This window comes from Orussus abietinus, unplaced genomic scaffold, assembly GCF_000612105.2.
Source record: "Orussus abietinus isolate OABI.00-Male unplaced genomic scaffold, Oabi_2.0 scaffold256, whole genome shotgun sequence".
NCBI classification, from domain to species: domain Eukaryota; kingdom Metazoa; phylum Arthropoda; class Insecta; order Hymenoptera; family Orussidae; genus Orussus; species Orussus abietinus.
The window spans coordinates 102,188-118,999 of record NW_019394401.1 but is presented as its reverse complement, the minus strand read 5'-3'; the positions used below and the strand labels follow the sequence as shown (position 1 = coordinate 118,999).

Below are 16,812 nucleotides of genomic sequence, written 5' to 3'. Positions count from 1 at the left end.
TTTAGGGCCTTCGAGGATAGCGACAATGCATTCGAGACGTGCATATCAAAACCGGTGCATTCGGTTGATGTAACTTAATTCGTGCATCGTACATGCCAAGTACAAATTAATTAACTAGATATTTAACATACGTACACGATGCAAACGAATCATGCTCATCTGTTCTATCTACACCTGACATTGAAAGAAGATTCCAAACTTTAAAATCTTTCTTATGAAAACCATCAAATTCATACCTAGTCGATTCACTGATAACCTAGGTATTACTAGATAAAATTAATATATTATTTAAATTTTCATTGTTTGTAGACACGCGTGCAGACGTCTCGTGCAGATAGCCAGATCCTTTTTGGGAATAATTCCAAAAAGGATTTCGGGATTAACCGCGGTGCCTCGTGTTAAGTGACATCTCAGCACTTCGAAAGACAGGGTTACTCGACACAACATTGACAGAGAGATGACATCGGAGGATTAACAATCAGCTGAGAGCATTACCTTGGCGGTCGCCTCTGTAGTGTGGAGCTTTCGGCGGTGGCGGCGGTGCGTTCGAGTACTCTAAATTCCGGCGAAACAAAAAAATGAAAAAAGGAAAATAGACATGTGCAACTATCGACGACACTCTTAGTGTGCCGGTTAACTCTACTCTGGTTAAAAGTTAGGCGCGAGTTAAACACACCACAACCCCAGGATACCCCCTAACTGCACTCCCTCGGACACCGGACGCGCCACTTTTCAAAGTTATTCGACCCTTTTGCTCCGATTGTGCACTCAATCCCGACATGCGATCGCAATGACAGAACCCGTAATCTGTGAGCCTGTCGAGAATGCCCTGCAATTTCAGCATCCAACCCAAGATCGTAACCAACAAAAACCTCCATTCTTCGACCCTGAAGACTATCCCACTCTAAGAATATTCCGATAAATCCTTTCCCTGATTCGTTCGCCCTGGCCTCCACATTATTATGTACAATTGATGGCTTGCTGGTCATCGTTGATAGTGTCCATCACAATTCTCATTGAGAACGAGTAGGAGGAGAAAGAGATCTACCGGATAGGGCGCGTTGATCACCCCAACTTCGGGTCGCTCGCTAATCCTCAGGAGTGCACCACCTACGCCAAGCATGCGGCTCTACCTTGACCGTATCGTGGTTCCACCTTCCCAAGGTGTCTAAAGGCGGTGCTCTCTCTAATCTATCGATAAGGGTGAGGTGCGAGAGCAGCGCGCAGCATCTGGGGTCCAAGGAGGCCGACCATCGGAGACCGTGGTCTCCTTGGAGCGGACCAAAGGCAGCGCGCCCCCTGGTTGAGAAATCTCAGAGAACCATGACATCAAGTGGTCCGGACCTTCGAAGGTGACGGTGGGCCTGGCGGTGTAGGTGGGAAGGGGAGGCCACCAGGGTCTGAAGTTTCGGCGGGCTGCCGGAGGTGAGGGTGGCGGAGGTTGGTACCTGTACCTCGGCCGGTGTTTGCTGGGATCGAAATGTTGGTCGGCGAAGGGGTCCTTGCGCTCGTTCGGGTGTTTCAGGATGGACGTGGGTCTTCTGGGTCCCACCGGAGACGCCGAAGAGGCCCTGGGCTTCTCCGATCCCGGGCGTGGGCTTCGATGCCGGCGCGGCGGGACTACCCCTCCACCTCCAGGACCTTCAGGACCTTTGCCGCTCCCTTCCTCCAGGCTCAAGTCGGGCGATGACAGGGAACGCGCGTTGTCGTGGCGTCTAGGATACTTGTGTGCTACCCACCGACCGGCCAAATACGGTGCTATATCCCGAAGCTCGTGCAGGCTCGGCGACGAAGAGAAGACCTCACCTGAGTCACCTCGCTCCTGGTCCCGCTCGAATCTCTTACGGACTTTGCCAACCGGCCTCCTGGCCCGAAGTTCCCTGGTTTCGGCCTCGCGCATAAAAGACGAAGAGGACGCCGAAGAGGACGCTCTTACGGAGTCCTTCAGCTCGGCCAGCTTGCTGATCACGTTGATGCGAGGCATGCCCAGGTCTTCCAGCCTCAGTGGGACCTTCGGTATGGGCGAGGTCCCTCTCTTCCTGGTCCTCCCTCGGATGGGCTCGTACTTCCTTCTCAGCCAATTCACGTCGCTGCACTCGTGGATCTTCACCACTGCCTTGGTGCACTGGTTCCCTAGATTGCCTCTCTTCAACAGGTTCCTGGTGAGCTCCGGGTCGCTCTGGAACCTCTTCGGGATCTGGACCACACGGTTCCGGTCTTGGTGCAGTTCTTCGAGGCTCTCGAATTTCGCTCTCAGCCGCTTCACGGCGCCGCTCTTCACCAGCTTCAGGTACGCTCTCCAGTACTTTTCAGGGTCCGGGGAAGAGCTTCTCTGCCATATGCTGTCCAGACTGCAGGAAGACGTAGACACTGTTCGTGGGCTGACGCTACGGGTGCGTTCGTAGGTGTCACGCAAGCGTGCACACTGGTGACTTCCGGGAGAGGTCGGCGGACTTCCGGGCGACGTGGACCGAGCTCTGGACCTGAAGAGTGGGATCGTGCCGTACTTCGCGGACTCGCGTTCTCCGAAGAGCTCCTTCAGGTCTGCGAAACTCTGCGACGAGGAGAGGCGGTGGGGGTGGCCGACGTATTTGGGAGGCTTTCTTGGCTCGTTTCTCTCTTCGCCCACGTGCTCGAAGAAATCCACCTTGCGGGGCACCTCTTCTGGATGCGTCTGGTGGATGACGGTCCTCACGGACGCGTCGGAGCTCTCCGTGTTGCTTTCGACTTCGCTCCCAGAGGTGGGTCGAGACGTCTTCGACGTACCGTCTTCGGTTGGTGCCGAAGAGGTAGGAGCTGACTTCTTGGACCACTCTTCGAGGACGTTTTCCACTCTCTTCTTGCCTGCGGTACCCTCGCTATCTGGCGCTAGCACCAGCAAAAAATCATTTTTCTCTTTGGATTTTGTTGCACCGTCTTCCGACATCTCCAGGGAGTAGCAAGTTCTTGGAGATGTGCTCCTGGCGGAGGTCGAGCCCTTCGGGATTGCCAATGCTGCCGCGAAGGCTCCACGAGTTTCACGAGGCTGCAAGGAACCCGAAGGTTTTCTCTTGGAAACCTTGTCCAGGATCTCTTGGCTCAGGGTCAAGGACAATCTCTTCTTCTCCAGCTCGCTCATCGGCGGTACCACTCGATCCGATTGAGACCTCTCCAGAGTCCTTCCACGACCGATCGAGTTGCTCCTCTTCAAGGTAGGCTCGAGTCGATCGCCGGACCCAGGATCCTGTTTCGTTCCTCCGTCACGATTATCCGAGCCCAGCAAGGAATGACAACGTACGTGAAGACCCTTGACTTCTTCTTGAGGAATCGTAAGGATCCCACCTTCTTTTGGTGGTACTACTATCTCGTAATCCGCCTTTGAGATCGACGTTTTCGATTTACCATTTTCGCTGCCGTAGATCTCGTTTAGTTGGTTCTTCAGGGTGTTCACTTGCTCCACGGAGAGGCTGCTCCAGAATTTCTTGCTACCACCAAGGCTTCTTTGCAGGGATGGATGGAGAACCGATCTATCCGACTCCGCGTGGGACTCTGCAGCTTTTCTGATAATCGTGTTCGCTACGTTCATCACGGTGCTGCCTCTCCATAGAGGTTTGTAGACGTCCTTTTTAGACGAGATCTCGCGCCTTCGTGAAGACTCTAGCTCGCTCTCTTCGTTTTCCAGCTTCTTGAAGTGCTCCCTGATGTTTTCCACCGATTTTTCCTTACACCTGAGCCCGGAGTCTCCTCGCCAGCGGTACCTCTCGACGTCCTTTGGCCTGAACAGGAAGTCCTTTTCTTTCTGGGCTGCCTGCAGTTTATCGTAAAGTATCTTCAGCTCCCTTTCTGCTCGCTCCTTGGTCCTGACCTCCTTCCATCTGTCGTAGTCGATGATCTCCTCGTTCCTCAGCCTTGGTCGCAGATCCCCAGTTGACGTGGTCCTTTCCAACTCGCCCATCCTTTCGAGACTTGCGTAGAAGTCGTGAAGCTCGCGATATCTCTTCGACTTCCTTCTGTAGTGCAACATCTCCAAGACGTACTGATGGCTGTCTTCGCGATCTACCTGGGAGGACATCAGGGAACTCGTGCTCCTTGTCAGTGATAAGCTGGAGCCGAATCTCTGTTTCGGTGATATGGGTCTTTGGTCAGCTTCGCCTACACTTCTGGCTCTGGCCTTCTTCAGGATAAATGTCCCTAGACTTTCTGGGGTTTTTAATGATTGGACCCGTTGGGGTATATCGGACCTTGCCGGAGACGGAGAACTCGTTCTGGACGCTTTGGGACTTTTTTCTTTGTCCTCGGGTAACATTCTCAGAGGCGGTTCGCTGGAGCTTCTTCCCTTCAAGACCTCGCGGGAGAAATCTGGACTTCTACTTCGAAGAGAAGACGTTGACCTGTAATCGGGCGGATATTCGTCCACGCTGAGGAGACTTTCGAATTTGCTGATCTTTTTGAAAACCGACCTGCCAGGCCAACAAACTCCGTACGGGCTGGAGGACCTTGAAGAGGAGCTTTCGTGCTCCCAATTCTTGAACTTCGAGTTTGAAACGGGTCTTTTGTGGGACAGATAAATGTTGATCGACCTGAGCGATGGCTCCGACCGGAATCTGTCACTCCTGCCTTCCTGGAAAATTTTTACTCTCTCCAAAACCGAGTTTTTCCTAACGACGCTGCTCTGCGATGGCGTAGGTGACACGTTCCTGAGGAACAGATTTTGGAAAAACGTATTCGACTTCATCACTTCCCCGTGTCTGGTGATCTCGTCGGCGGTCACCTCCACCTTTTTCTTTCCAATGTGGCACCTCTTCGATATGTCCTCGCGATCGGAAGGATTTTTACTTTTTCGCTGTTTCTTCTCGCTGTCGCTCTTCTTGCCGTTTGATATTTTCTTACTTTTCGAGGTCTCGCTGTTCTTCTCCTTCTTCTTCTTCTTCTCCGTCCTCTGGTCCTTGTCTTCGGGGTCTATCGTGATGGTCTCCGGCTTCTTGATCGCAGACTTCACTATAGTTTGCAACCTTTCTTTCGATCTCTTCTTCCGATTAAGGTCGCTCGTATTATCCGCTAAACTCGGAGGAGGGAGGACCTTAAGCGTCTCGCTCTTCATCTTCTCCATATCCGATTGTCTCGTAATCGCCCTTAATTTAGTCGACTCCGTGGGTTGCAGGAGAGTCGTCGCCTTCCTGCTGACCAACGGTGATGTCGTTGCCGAAGAGGTCCTGGAGCTAGGATTCGTGCTCGTGGTCTCGGTGTTTCGCCTTAGAAATTCCCTTCCCTTTGACGTGATCGCCACGGTGACTTTCAGGGACTTGTCTTCAGGGTTCTTGTGCTTGCTATTCAGTGACGAGGAGTACAAAGTCGTCGAGCTCTTCAGCACCGTGCCCGAAGGCAGCGTCCTCGTCGAGGCATCCTTGGAGTCCTTCTGCTTCTGGACGATCTTCTGCACCTCCGTAGGCGAGATTAGCTCTGGCGAACGACTCAGTCTCTTGCAAGTTTCCTCCTGTTCCTTCTTCGTGATCTTCCTGCACTTGGAAGCCATTTTTGCCTGCGCAACGGTCGATATCCTTGAAGAGCTCCCATGGCTGCAGGTTCTCTCCGGGGAGGTCAGCCGATCTATGGTGGACTCTCTAGAGCTGATGGACATAGGGCTCTTCGAGGGCACTCTTTTTCCAGACCTCTCATCAGGGCACCTTCTACCTTCGACCTTCGTTCCGGAGTCCCGCGACGTCCTAGACGCTGGACTGGTCGAGGTCGACACTCTGGTCCTGACCTTCTCAACACCTGTTCTACTCGAAGACTCCGAAGAGACGTTTCTGACTAGACACGGCTCCGATTTTCCGCTCTGGATCTCGGTAGACACTTTGGTCCTCGCAACCACTGGACTGGTCGACGAGGTCCTGGTCATCCTGACCCTGTGGGCGTCTTCTCTCTCCTTCCGGTGCTTTTCCAGCTTGCAGGATAGTCTGTCTCTCAGGAACCTGATGTTGGACACGTTGTCCGCAGAGAAACACTGCTCGTGTCTAGGATTCGCGCTGTGGCTCGTAACGTTGGAGACCTTTGTTTTGGAATATAACCTCAACGTCGAATTGTTGCGAGATGATCTTCTTCTAGGGGGCGATGGTGGCCTGTTCTGGGGGGAGTCCACCCTCGAAGGAGGTCTCCCAGGAGGTGGGGAAGTTATCCTCGAAGAGGAGTACGATTTTCCCGGCAAGGTCCGGCTGTCCGTCTTCGAGTTTGTCTGCAGCAGCGTGGTGGCCACGGCAGGCGTGGTTTTTTTATACCTCCCGAAAACCATTTCCGAGGAACTCGTGGAGGACTTAGACTTTTGGTGGGGTGACTTCTGGGCGAGCTTGCGGTGCACGCGGATCCTCGTCAGGGTCGGCGAGATAGGGAAGTACTCGATCTCCGAGTCGTCTGTGGAGAAGAGTTCTTTCGCTTTCTGGCACAAGGTCCTCGCGTACACGGTAAAAAATCGGAAGGTGTTAAATCGGTTCTCTTTCGGTACTTATACCGTTTTGAAACAATGCCTGTTCAAGGACTTCGTTCTCCGACACCGTCAGTGGACGAATCACGGGACATGGATCGGTGTCGGATTTTAACACAGCTTAACACCGAATTTTTTACAGTGTAGTCCAATTTCAGTGCCACCTGGCACCAAGGAAAACAGTGCAATCCGCTCGTTTGCGTTCACTCGGTTCACTCCGAAGACGAGGTCGCCTCTGAACGAAAAGTAGATGCTGTTCGAGGCCGGCAGATGGAAACCCTCGCACCAAGGTGAGACGTGGCATTGCTTTGGCATTCATCTCTTGTGTTCGCTCGTCGTGACATATTATAACGACTTCTTTGACATCGAGAAGCTGCTTCAGGCTGGCGAGCTGAAACCCTTCCACCAAGGCAAGCCAGGCGAGTTTCGTGGCTATCGGCGATGCCGAAGACGAGGAAGGTCCTCTTCGTGGTGCTTCGTTAGAGCGGAGGTGAGAGAGCTCGAACGCGTCAACCGATATCGATAGATCGAGAGGCCGAGATAGCAAATGTGAATTTTAAATATACGGAAACGAATGAATAAAAAAGGGTGCCTAGGGTGCTCCCTAAACGGCGAGGCGAGGACTCGCGTGAAGAGACTTAGTAAGCTTAAAAAATCCTCCAAATCGGGCGAAATAAAAATCTGGCACGGTGCTGGATACGATTTCTAGGTGCGAGTAAGTGCATGCTCGCGAGTTACTTGTCTAAGATCCTCGAGGTACAGCTATGTCATGTATTGTACCGAAAGCGAATGAAATTCTGTACCTCGACGATGTAATTCTACGTCCAATCTACCTAGGGACTTAGGAGCATGCGGAAGCATTAACGAATACCAACCTTTGAACTGTAGCACCGGGTTAATACGGCTTAATGTAATTATTACAAGAGATCGAAACAATTATCCCAGGAAGAAGTTGAAGAGAGCGTCAAGAGAGAGTGAAATTCTCGCGAGGAGAAACGATGTAACGTTTCAAGGGCAATTCGCATTATCATGAATTCGATGGAAATTCTGCAGCTTCGGAGGAACTCGTACAAATTTGTAGTTAATATGTATTTTTTTTTTATTGGGCGAATGACTTCGTTTCTTGATATTGCGAATGCACCGATTCCACGTCGAATGGCAGGGATGGACGAAAAAAGTCTCTTTTTCTCACCTTTCGGTCGCTCTGGGGCTGGTTTGCGGAGTCCGTGAAGAGGTACGTCGCCACCTTTCTGTACAGTCTTGTAAGCCAATCTCTGTTCCAGAGGGCTTAATGGACTTACATCGTCCCGACGACGAAACACGAGGGTCGAATCGCTCTCGTATCCAGACTCCTTCAGGGCCCTTTGGAAAAGATCGGTTAATATTTTACATGAAGGAACAAGACCCAGAGTCCGCTCTACTATACTTACTGAGTCATATACGGCTTAATCGCATGCAAGGATCGATGATGCTCGAAAGGCTGCAAAAAGGAAATTACAGGTATCCATTATTATTCCTGTCCTCGTACGTGCACTTTCGACCCTTTTCCTAGCAGTGACTTAGAGAACATGCGATACAAGTGCCGAATTCAATCACCATTATGCTGGGTATATTAATTAATAATCGATCCTTCCGCCCCATGGATATTAAATTGAAAAGAAACGAAGAACAATGAATACGCGATTTGACCATGGAGGTTTCGAAGTAACGGCAAAAAATGAGCTGAGTGTTTTGATACTTGATGTATACTTTCGTTGCGTTAATTTAGTATAGGTGAGTTTAATGCAAATGCAATTTCTTGACAAATTCAGACATGGGCGGCCGCGTGAACCTAGAATCCAGTTTGACACACAAACAAAATTAACAGGCTTATTGGAATGTTTCTGTGATGTAGACGTTTGTGCCATGTTGAGTTTTGTTTGTGCCGTTTTCTTTACAAAAACCAGAGCTGTTAAAAAAAACAAATTCCGAAAATGACCATTTTAAGGTTTTGAGGTTCTGGGAGACTCTGAATTTTCCTAGCTGTCAAGGCCAACCCCTATCGGTTTAAAAAAATTCTGAGTTCAAGTACTATCCCCAGGGTACGCCCAAAAATTAACTCAAGCTCCTGCCGGAACCTTGAGGCACGGAAAAAAAATCATAGAAATAGTTAAGAAGAAGATTTTAACGGTTTTAAAGACTTTAATTTTATTCACTGCAAAGGACTATTTCTATCGGTCCCAACAAATTCTGAGCATAAGTACTCCCCGCGATTTACTTGCGCAAATTAATGCAAGCCACCGCGAGAAGCGTAAAGTGTGGAAAATAAAATCTTGAAAATGAACATTTTAACGTTTTTGAGGTTCTGGGAGACTCTGAATTTTCCTAGCTATCAAGGCCAACCCCTATCGGTTTAAAAAATTCTGAATTCAAGTACTATCCCCAGGGTACGCCCAAAAATTAACTCAAGCTCCTGCCGGAACCTTGAGCCACGGAAAAAAAAAATCATAAAAATAGTTAAGAAGAAGATTTTAACGTTTTTAAGAACTTTAATTATGTTCACTGCCAAGGACTACTTCTATCGGTCCCAAAAAATTCTGAGCATAAGCACTCCCCGCGATTTACTTGCGCAAATTAATGCAAGCCACCGTGAGAAGCGTAAAGTGTGGAAAATAAAATCTTGAAAATTAACATTTTTACGTTTTTGAGGTTCTGGGAGGCTCTGAATTTCCCTAACGTAAGAGAAGCCATTAGAGTCGAAAAATCCAAATTTCCACGATTTCGGAATTTTTTTGTCTATTTGAACAGCTCTGGTTTTTGTAACAAAAAAATGTGACAAAGAAAACTCAACGTGACACAAACGTCTACATCACAGAAACATTCCAATAAGCCTGTTAATTTTGTTTGTGCCTCAAACTGGATTTCAAGTTCACACAGTCGACATGAGCGGCAATGGGCTTCGACAGAGGGCACGTGGCTACAATTGCGAACGTAGAAACTCGAGATGGATCGATATCACGCATAAATGGTAATTCGAAACAGGTTTGACGAAAGCGTATCTACGAACGCAGGTGCGAATCCCGACACATTAACGAACGAGTTTCACAGCGCTTTGGAAAACTGCGACAAAGCCGTGCACAAGTCTAAACGTAGCCGCTACGGATTATCCATGGAAAGCGCCGATAAAAGCCGGAAACCGGAAGCGAGAGGGACGAAGATGAACGGGAACATTAAGGATGACAAGCCGAGTGACACTAACGACAACGACAATGACAACGACAACGACGAAGGCGGTCCTCGGGTTGCACCGACGACCGCGAAGAAGAGAGCGCAAACAGAAAGGGTGGAGGTCCGCTGGATAACGAGTGACCCTCTATTTACAAGATTCAGGGGAAACAATTCATTCCGCGATGCGACGCTCCTTCGTCTCTTCGGCATAGATAAAGAGTCCCGGTCAAAAAGCTTAAAGATATCTCGAAACTCTTGATCCACGCGAGAATTCGATGGAGAACCAGCCCCCTCAAACGGAACTCGGGTCTTTCTAACCTCACTTCGTTATATCATAAATTTGCCCATTGCCCGTTCGATCACACTTTATCAGATATACACATACTCTCGCTGAATAACGATCGAAAATAAAAAAAACAAAACAACCCGAGTAAACTCCTTAAAGAGAGCCAATTCTTCCACACATTTCCGATACGACGAAGTGGGCGAAAGCGACCAGAACTCCGTCGGATGGTCAACGGAACGGAGGGATGGACCTAGAAAGCCGGGAAAGAGATAGAATATAAATGGAACGTGCACTCTACCAGTGGAGAAACCTCTAACCCGTGAAGGAGGCCGAGCAGAAGGTGAGCGTGCCGGTGGCAGAATGGTATGATTAGTGCTGGATGAAGAAGAAGAGGTGGAAGAAGAAGGTGGAAGACGATGTTGGCGACGGTGTCGGTGCTCGCGATTGTCGGGCTCTGGCGTGAAGGGTCGGTCCCCGCGATCGGCCGAGCCCGCCGACCGGGGACCGGCGGTCGGCACGGACCGGTGGAGGTATCGGTCCGGCAGGACGAAACTCTTGGACTTCCCTTCCAGCATGCCGTAGAGGTCGGCGCGCAGGGGTTTGATGATGCCGGAATTGGGGGTGGTGGAGGTGGTCGCGGCCGAGGTCGCGTCGTCGTCGCTCGCGTGCCGCCTGCTGGCCCGCGCGGCCCTCTCGCTCTTCGGGGTCGAGCGGGTCCTCGAGGTCGAGGTCGAGAGCGCGTCGAGCGGCGATCGGCGACCCTGACCCACCCCAAGGCCGGGGGGCGCGTCGAGCGGCGACCGGCGACCCTGACCCGGGGCCAGACTCGGTCGGGCCCCCTCTTCGGGGCCCTGGGGCCCCCGGCTCGAGGCCAAGGCCGCTGCCAAGGCCAAGGTCGGGCTCGAGACCCCCCGGCCACCCTCTAACGATGGTAGCCTTACACTGCGGGGGTTGTCCGGCCTGTAGGAGAGGCTCAGGGCTCTAGAGGACTGCGAGATCAGGCGTTGCTGGTATCGCTGCTGTTGCTGCTGCTCCTGATTTCGGTGCTGCTGGAGCCGCTCCTCGAGCCCGTTGCCTCGGGGCCGTCCGTTCTCGTCCAACCACTGCCCTCGCCACCCCACAAGGACACAGCAACACAGAGCGAGGGAACTTCGTTAACGCCGACCACTCTCTGGGTGGGTCTCGCTTCGAGGTGGTGGTGGTCGGGGTGGTGCAGAGAATTTTGAAAATTTGAGGGGACTTGCCATTTTTTACGCTCGAAGACGAGAATGGGACGTGGGTGGGAGTGGTTTTAGAGGCGCTGAAGATGGTGGTTATGGTTTGTCTCTTGGAAGACGGGATCTTTGGGCGAGACGCGTGTGTGGGTGAGTGCTCGAAGACACGAAACTACCAACACGTGAGTTATTTACCATAGGTGAGAGAAACAGGGTGAGAGAGAGAGCCGAAGATCCAGGCGGGTGGAAATCACTTACTAGGTGTGAGTTTAAAGCCAATTCTGTGATTACGTGAACAGACTTCGGCGGGTCCCGTTGACTCCTTTTGAGAATTCAAAATGGCTCGATCGGTTACCAATATTTTATTCACATCTTGTGGAGCGACGGTGAATATTTTATTTATCAAACGTTCACGTTTCCTCGTTTCCATTTTGCAGAATTTTCAAAAGAAGCCCGACTGGGACTTATCTTATTCTATAAAGTGAGAGCATGATCTTAATTAATGATGCTTAGTATGAAAATGGCGTACCCCGTCAAATATGTCCATGACCTCGTCCCACCACTAGAAAAATAGAAGTAAACAATTGCGTTATACTATGCGTGAGGTCTACCGGGACATGTAAATATAAATTAACGTTAACGAGATTAAAAAAAGGTGGACGGGGTTCTACTTGGTAGGTACTTTTCATCCAATCCTTTCGTCGACGGTGAAAATTGAACGCCAGAAATGTATGAATGTAGAAGTTGGTTTGACGGTCAAGGACGGATGAAAAGTAACTGAATCTCTAATATTGGGAACAACTACAAGCAACTCTAGGGAAGCTAACCAAAATTTAAAAACCGAATGGCCTCGCGTCGAAGCATCGTCACGCGTTTCCAGTCTGTCCTCGGGAAAACGAAAAGGGTGAATAAGAGAAAGAAAACATACAGAATGTAAGAAGAAAGTACTTCCGTCACTGTCGGTAAAACGAGTTCGTACTTCGTGGCAGCGTATTAAATGTATAAAAGCGCAACGAAACTTGAAAAGCTTCGCTTTATATATATGTGTATATATGTATGTATATTCCTTTTTTTTTCTTTCGTCGAATCAGCGGTTACCTTCCTTTTTGTCCAAGTGTTAGATGTTGGCTAGAAGCAAAGCCATTTGAAACTATCATGTTGGAGTCACTGTCGACGCTTCGGTTACGCGCCTTTCGGTAATTCAAATTCAATTATTAATTAAGTCTATTAGAGCTATCCGATAATAGCGCACTCTTTACCCATCAACTATTAATTAGACCTCACTACTCGCAGGTAACTCGGGATTTAAATTTTCTGAACAATTACGTACATCATAGGGTTACGATAAATACTGGGACACATTCGGACAAGTGTTGAACAATGATACACTTTGAAAATGAGGGTCGAGATGCGAGAAATAAAGCCCCCTAAAATTTGATCGCCCGACGAAAGTATAATTTATGCTCACTTGAGAAGAACATTGGAAATATATTTATGTAGAGATAATATCCCGGATCTATCTTTCCTCAACAAAGTTTTCATAAGGCGGTAACATAAAATAAAATTGCGTTAATTTGATCTCTAGCTCGAACAGTTGTTTCCTCTATCGGCTACTCATCGATTTGTAATATCTATTGACTCAATTTACCTCTTTGGTCTCCTTTTCGGCGATCGACGACCGTCCTGGTTCGTAATCTTCGATTCGACCTGGCTGATTGCGATACGAGTCCGAGGAATACTTTAGGGGCCCATTTCTAAAATTGAAGAGAAAATGTGAAATTATTAAAATAGGAGCGTTATCTATTCAGGCTGGATATTAGATTCTCGGGTCAGAAACTATATTCTCACTTTCTGGGCATAGTTGACGCGGAGAAGTCATTTTCCTTGTTTCGTGGACGTCGCCGACTGTCAAGAGTTGCTGATCTTTCGGAATAACGAGGTTCAGGTTCGCTGAGATATCCGCTGGAACTTCCGTAGCCGTGTCTTGCTCCTTGACGAACAAAGTAAATCTCTGACATTAATTCCGAAGGACGAAATATTCTCTAAGCTTAAAAGTAGCAAAGAATTTCGAAAAGCAAATCGCTGGAATTTATTTCGACTGCCACGTGTCAAGATGCCCGAGACAGTTAATTCCGTAGTTAAAGTCTATAAATTCTACGAGTTATTGCCTCGAAGAAACATAATTGTACTAAAATATTCACTTGAGCCGAATTTTATTTATTCGACCCGAGTGAATTTCTTTATTGCGGGTGCGAGTGAAAACAAAACATACCGCGTTTGGCAGATTTATATTTACAATAGTTAGCGTACATTAGAGGGGGTTCGCAACAATCTCCACGTTAAAACGATGTAACAATGTCAAAGTTAATAGTTAATATTATCGGAGCCATTGCACTTCGGGTGGCGAAGTGCATCCATTAACATATGGCTGGTCCGACCATTCCTGTGGTTAGACTACTGTCGTGCTGAAAATACCATTACACGAAAGCAATTAGTCGCTTGTTAATAACTGTTAAAATTAGCAGGCTGCCTTGCAGGGGAACCTCGACTCTCAAAGATGCTGTACTTTAAGAAGATATTCACCTCTCCGTGGCTTGTACCGGATGGTTATGTAATCATCTGCAAAAAGTAACATCTTGTTAATTAATAACACCTTTCCGAAAATCGACCGACGCCCTTTCGTTATACGGAAACAAAAAATAAAAGTAAGGAACGAAAACTCTATCTTCCACTTTTCTTTTTCACATTCAGCCATCACTTTCTAATTTTATCATCAGGCTGTAGGCAGGAAGAAAATCGTTGCACAGTTTAGAAATAAAGAAGGAAAATCCGATAACATTGCGGGGCTCGTCCGTGTGAGATTTCGACGAGCCGTAAACCTTCACCGGCTGCTTTAACTGCAGCCGTTAAACCGAGTTTAACTCGCGGGCCATTTACGTCCTCCGAGTGTTACAATTTATCGTCGACGTAAAGGCGTCACCTTCATCGACAGCGTCGAGGTGGTAACGACGAGATTGAATCCGACGTTGATTTTAATATGGTTAAATGTCAACCTGATGCCCAAAATCTCTGGATCACAGGAAGGCCGCCCTAATACGGCGGTTTTAGAGGGCCGTAAACATGTTACGTCGACACAATGGAGCAGCCACCTTACCGAGAGCAATATTCGCGTATTAAGGTCATACCAAACTAATATCGGATAAATTCAAGCGAAAATAACAACCGGATCCTGGCAACTTCAATGTAACGCGAAAATCTCGAGCATCAAATTACGCAAAAAGAAATACGAACCGTCCTTGTCGGAACGATGCAGGGAATCGTACATTTTCTTGTACCACTTAGCCTGGTTGTTCTCCTTGACTTCCTGAAAAGAGATTCTTTAATCCGGTTCTAATAAAAATTGCGAGAAGGGGCGTCGAAAATATGCAACTTTTGTGCAAGTGCTCTCTTTGGATAAGACCCAGAAGATCAGAAAATTTGGCAGATTATTCTGTTACGAGTAGTACGTCAAATTTATATGCATATGTTATATAACATTGTGAAGGAATGATAAGGACATACCGATCTCAGGACGAGGGGAATGCCCTCCTTGGTGATGGGGCCAATGCCCTCGAGTTTCCTTGGTCCCAGATCGGCCATCTTCTTCGGCGGCTGGGTCTCGACTTCCGGTTCGCTCTCGTACTCTCTCTTCACCGTGTAGACTGATCGAATTCGCATTAGGATCGACTCCGTGGCTCTCGGGGAGCTCTTATCACGAAATGGCGCACTCGTGACATCAATTTGCAAAGTGTCGCCGTCGAGTTATCACCCGGTCGCGTGACGGGCTTGCATTTGCAAGGGTCGCTCGTAAAATCGCGAAAGTCGCGAACCACCCTCGGTTTCCCGCGCTCTCAAAGGGTAATATGTGTAAAAAAGGCGTAAAAGGGTTAAAGATAAGTGGGAACCGCACTTACCGACTTCTCCAGGGCTGATCAGAGGCTTGCTGTCGCTACTGTTACGAGAGGCACTCTCGTTCTCGTCCAAGTAGGCCGCACCTTTCGGTAATTGTCCCTCTAAATGAGAAAAAGTAAAATAATAATTCATTAAAAATGTGACAAGCACGACAAACTTGTAATTCAAGAGTTTTCATCGAGGCGGGGAATGATACGCGGTCTTGGAAGAGTTTGGCGCCTGAATTTGATATTATCCTACGAGTTTTAAAATTAATAATAAAATTCGTACTATTAAAGACGCTCACCTCTTGCTTTTTGTAATAAAGTGATCGTAGGATTTTGGGCTCTGGGCAATCGGGGGGCACCTGCGAGGGTGTTCAGCCCTTGAGGGGGTGCAGAGAGCGAGGTGACGATTCGAGACGTGACGTTTTGGGAGACGGTATGAGAGCTTTCCTTTTTTTCTCCCTCCTCCTTCCAAGGAACTGTCGTCTCCTCCGAGGAAGACTGAAACAGATGATAACGCAATCATGGGTGCAAAAGTTGAACGATTTGGAATTTTTTAACCCTTTCGTTACCTTGGACGAGATATCTCGCGACCCAATACTGGCCGATTAACGCTTTTGACGAGATATCTCGCGACCCGAAACTGGCCGATCAACGCTATTGACGAGACATCTCGCGACCCGGTAGTAGCCGATCAACGCTTTTGACGAGATATCTCGCGATCCGGTAGTAGCTGTATTTATTTCTTCCTTTTAGCTATACGAATAAAATTAGTTATAAAATATATTCATCTAGAATGTGAAAATATTGGTGCTAGGAAGCTAGATTATCGTCAAAAGCGTTAATCCGCTACTACCGGATCGCGAGATATCTCGTCAAAAGCGTTAATCAGCCAGTATTGGGTCGCGAGATATCTTGTCCAAGGTAACGAAAGGGTTAAAGGATAACATTCTGGAATCAGTTTAATTATCCCGGTTATCGGAATGTCTAATTTACCTGTGGTTCCGGTTTTTTCTTCCGGCCTAGGATCGGGCTCTCGAAGGGCACAGGACGGAATTCCTTCCTTTCGGGCACAGGACTCGCTCCTGCGCTCGAGGGGGTCCAGACGGGCGGGATCGCAGCATCCTTTTCGTCCTTGCCACGATCCGGGCTGGGTACCTTCGGTGGTGGTGGAGGTTCGCTTCCTGGAGACCACACTCCTGTTGACAGCATCAATTTCCCGTTTATTCGAGACCTTCCTTGATTCCTGTCAGGAATGTGAGGGGTGCTTTCCTCCCTTTGCCAGAATTATTAGGGCCCATTCCCTCCATCGACCCGAGAGGGTCTTTTAACATTTTTCATGCCGAGCTGCGAAATCGCCTTTCAGCTTCCAAGAGCAATGATCCTTTTACCAGGCAATTTTTCAAATCTGGATTTTGATACTTCCAGCCTGATTTCTTGCAAACTCTCTCTACTTTTATAACGCCGCCAGCCATTACGAGCGTAAGCTTCTTTGTAAGACTCCTCATAGGGATTCTTTTTATTAAAATGAGTTTAATTTTATATTTTATATATTTCCCATTAATACTTTAAGACTTTGTAGAACAGATGATTGGATTACTCGAAATAAATCCCGTGGGAATGGGTGTTTATGTATCGTTTGAAATTATCCGCGACTGTGATGCTAATTTCATTAGAGGAACCATGGGTCTTTGTACTTGCCAATCAATGTCC

At 48.4% G+C, this 16,812-nt stretch overlaps 1 protein-coding gene across 6 annotated transcripts in view; it reads right to left on the bottom strand.

Annotated features, from left to right (window-relative positions):
- Window positions 1-1,162: 1,162 nt before the first annotated feature.
- The window catches only part of LOC105701092 (microtubule-associated protein futsch), a 110,833-nt gene continuing 95,183 nt past the window's right edge, over window positions 1,163-16,812 (bottom strand). For 5 of the 6 annotated variants that reach the window (XM_023432158.1, XM_023432160.1, XM_023432159.1 and 2 more), the window contains 12 exons: window positions 16,096-16,298; window positions 15,402-15,600; window positions 15,118-15,216; window positions 14,726-14,865; window positions 14,456-14,528; window positions 13,748-13,783; window positions 13,013-13,154; window positions 12,813-12,918; window positions 11,694-11,726; window positions 7,888-7,937; window positions 7,650-7,819; window positions 1,163-6,387 (listed from right to left, as the gene is read on the bottom strand). In XM_023432158.1, coding sequence (XP_023287926.1) covers window positions 1,187-6,387; window positions 7,650-7,819; window positions 7,888-7,937; window positions 11,694-11,726; window positions 12,813-12,918; window positions 13,013-13,154; window positions 13,748-13,783; window positions 14,456-14,528; window positions 14,726-14,865; window positions 15,118-15,216; window positions 15,402-15,600; window positions 16,096-16,298 — 6,452 coding nt within the window. In that variant the 3' untranslated portion in view covers window positions 1,163-1,186. The remainder of the gene's footprint in view (window positions 6,388-7,649; window positions 7,820-7,887; window positions 7,938-11,693; window positions 11,727-12,812; window positions 12,919-13,012; window positions 13,155-13,747; window positions 13,784-14,455; window positions 14,529-14,725; window positions 14,866-15,117; window positions 15,217-15,401; window positions 15,601-16,095; window positions 16,299-16,812) is intronic. The other variant, XM_023432162.1, reaches the window with a different exon arrangement.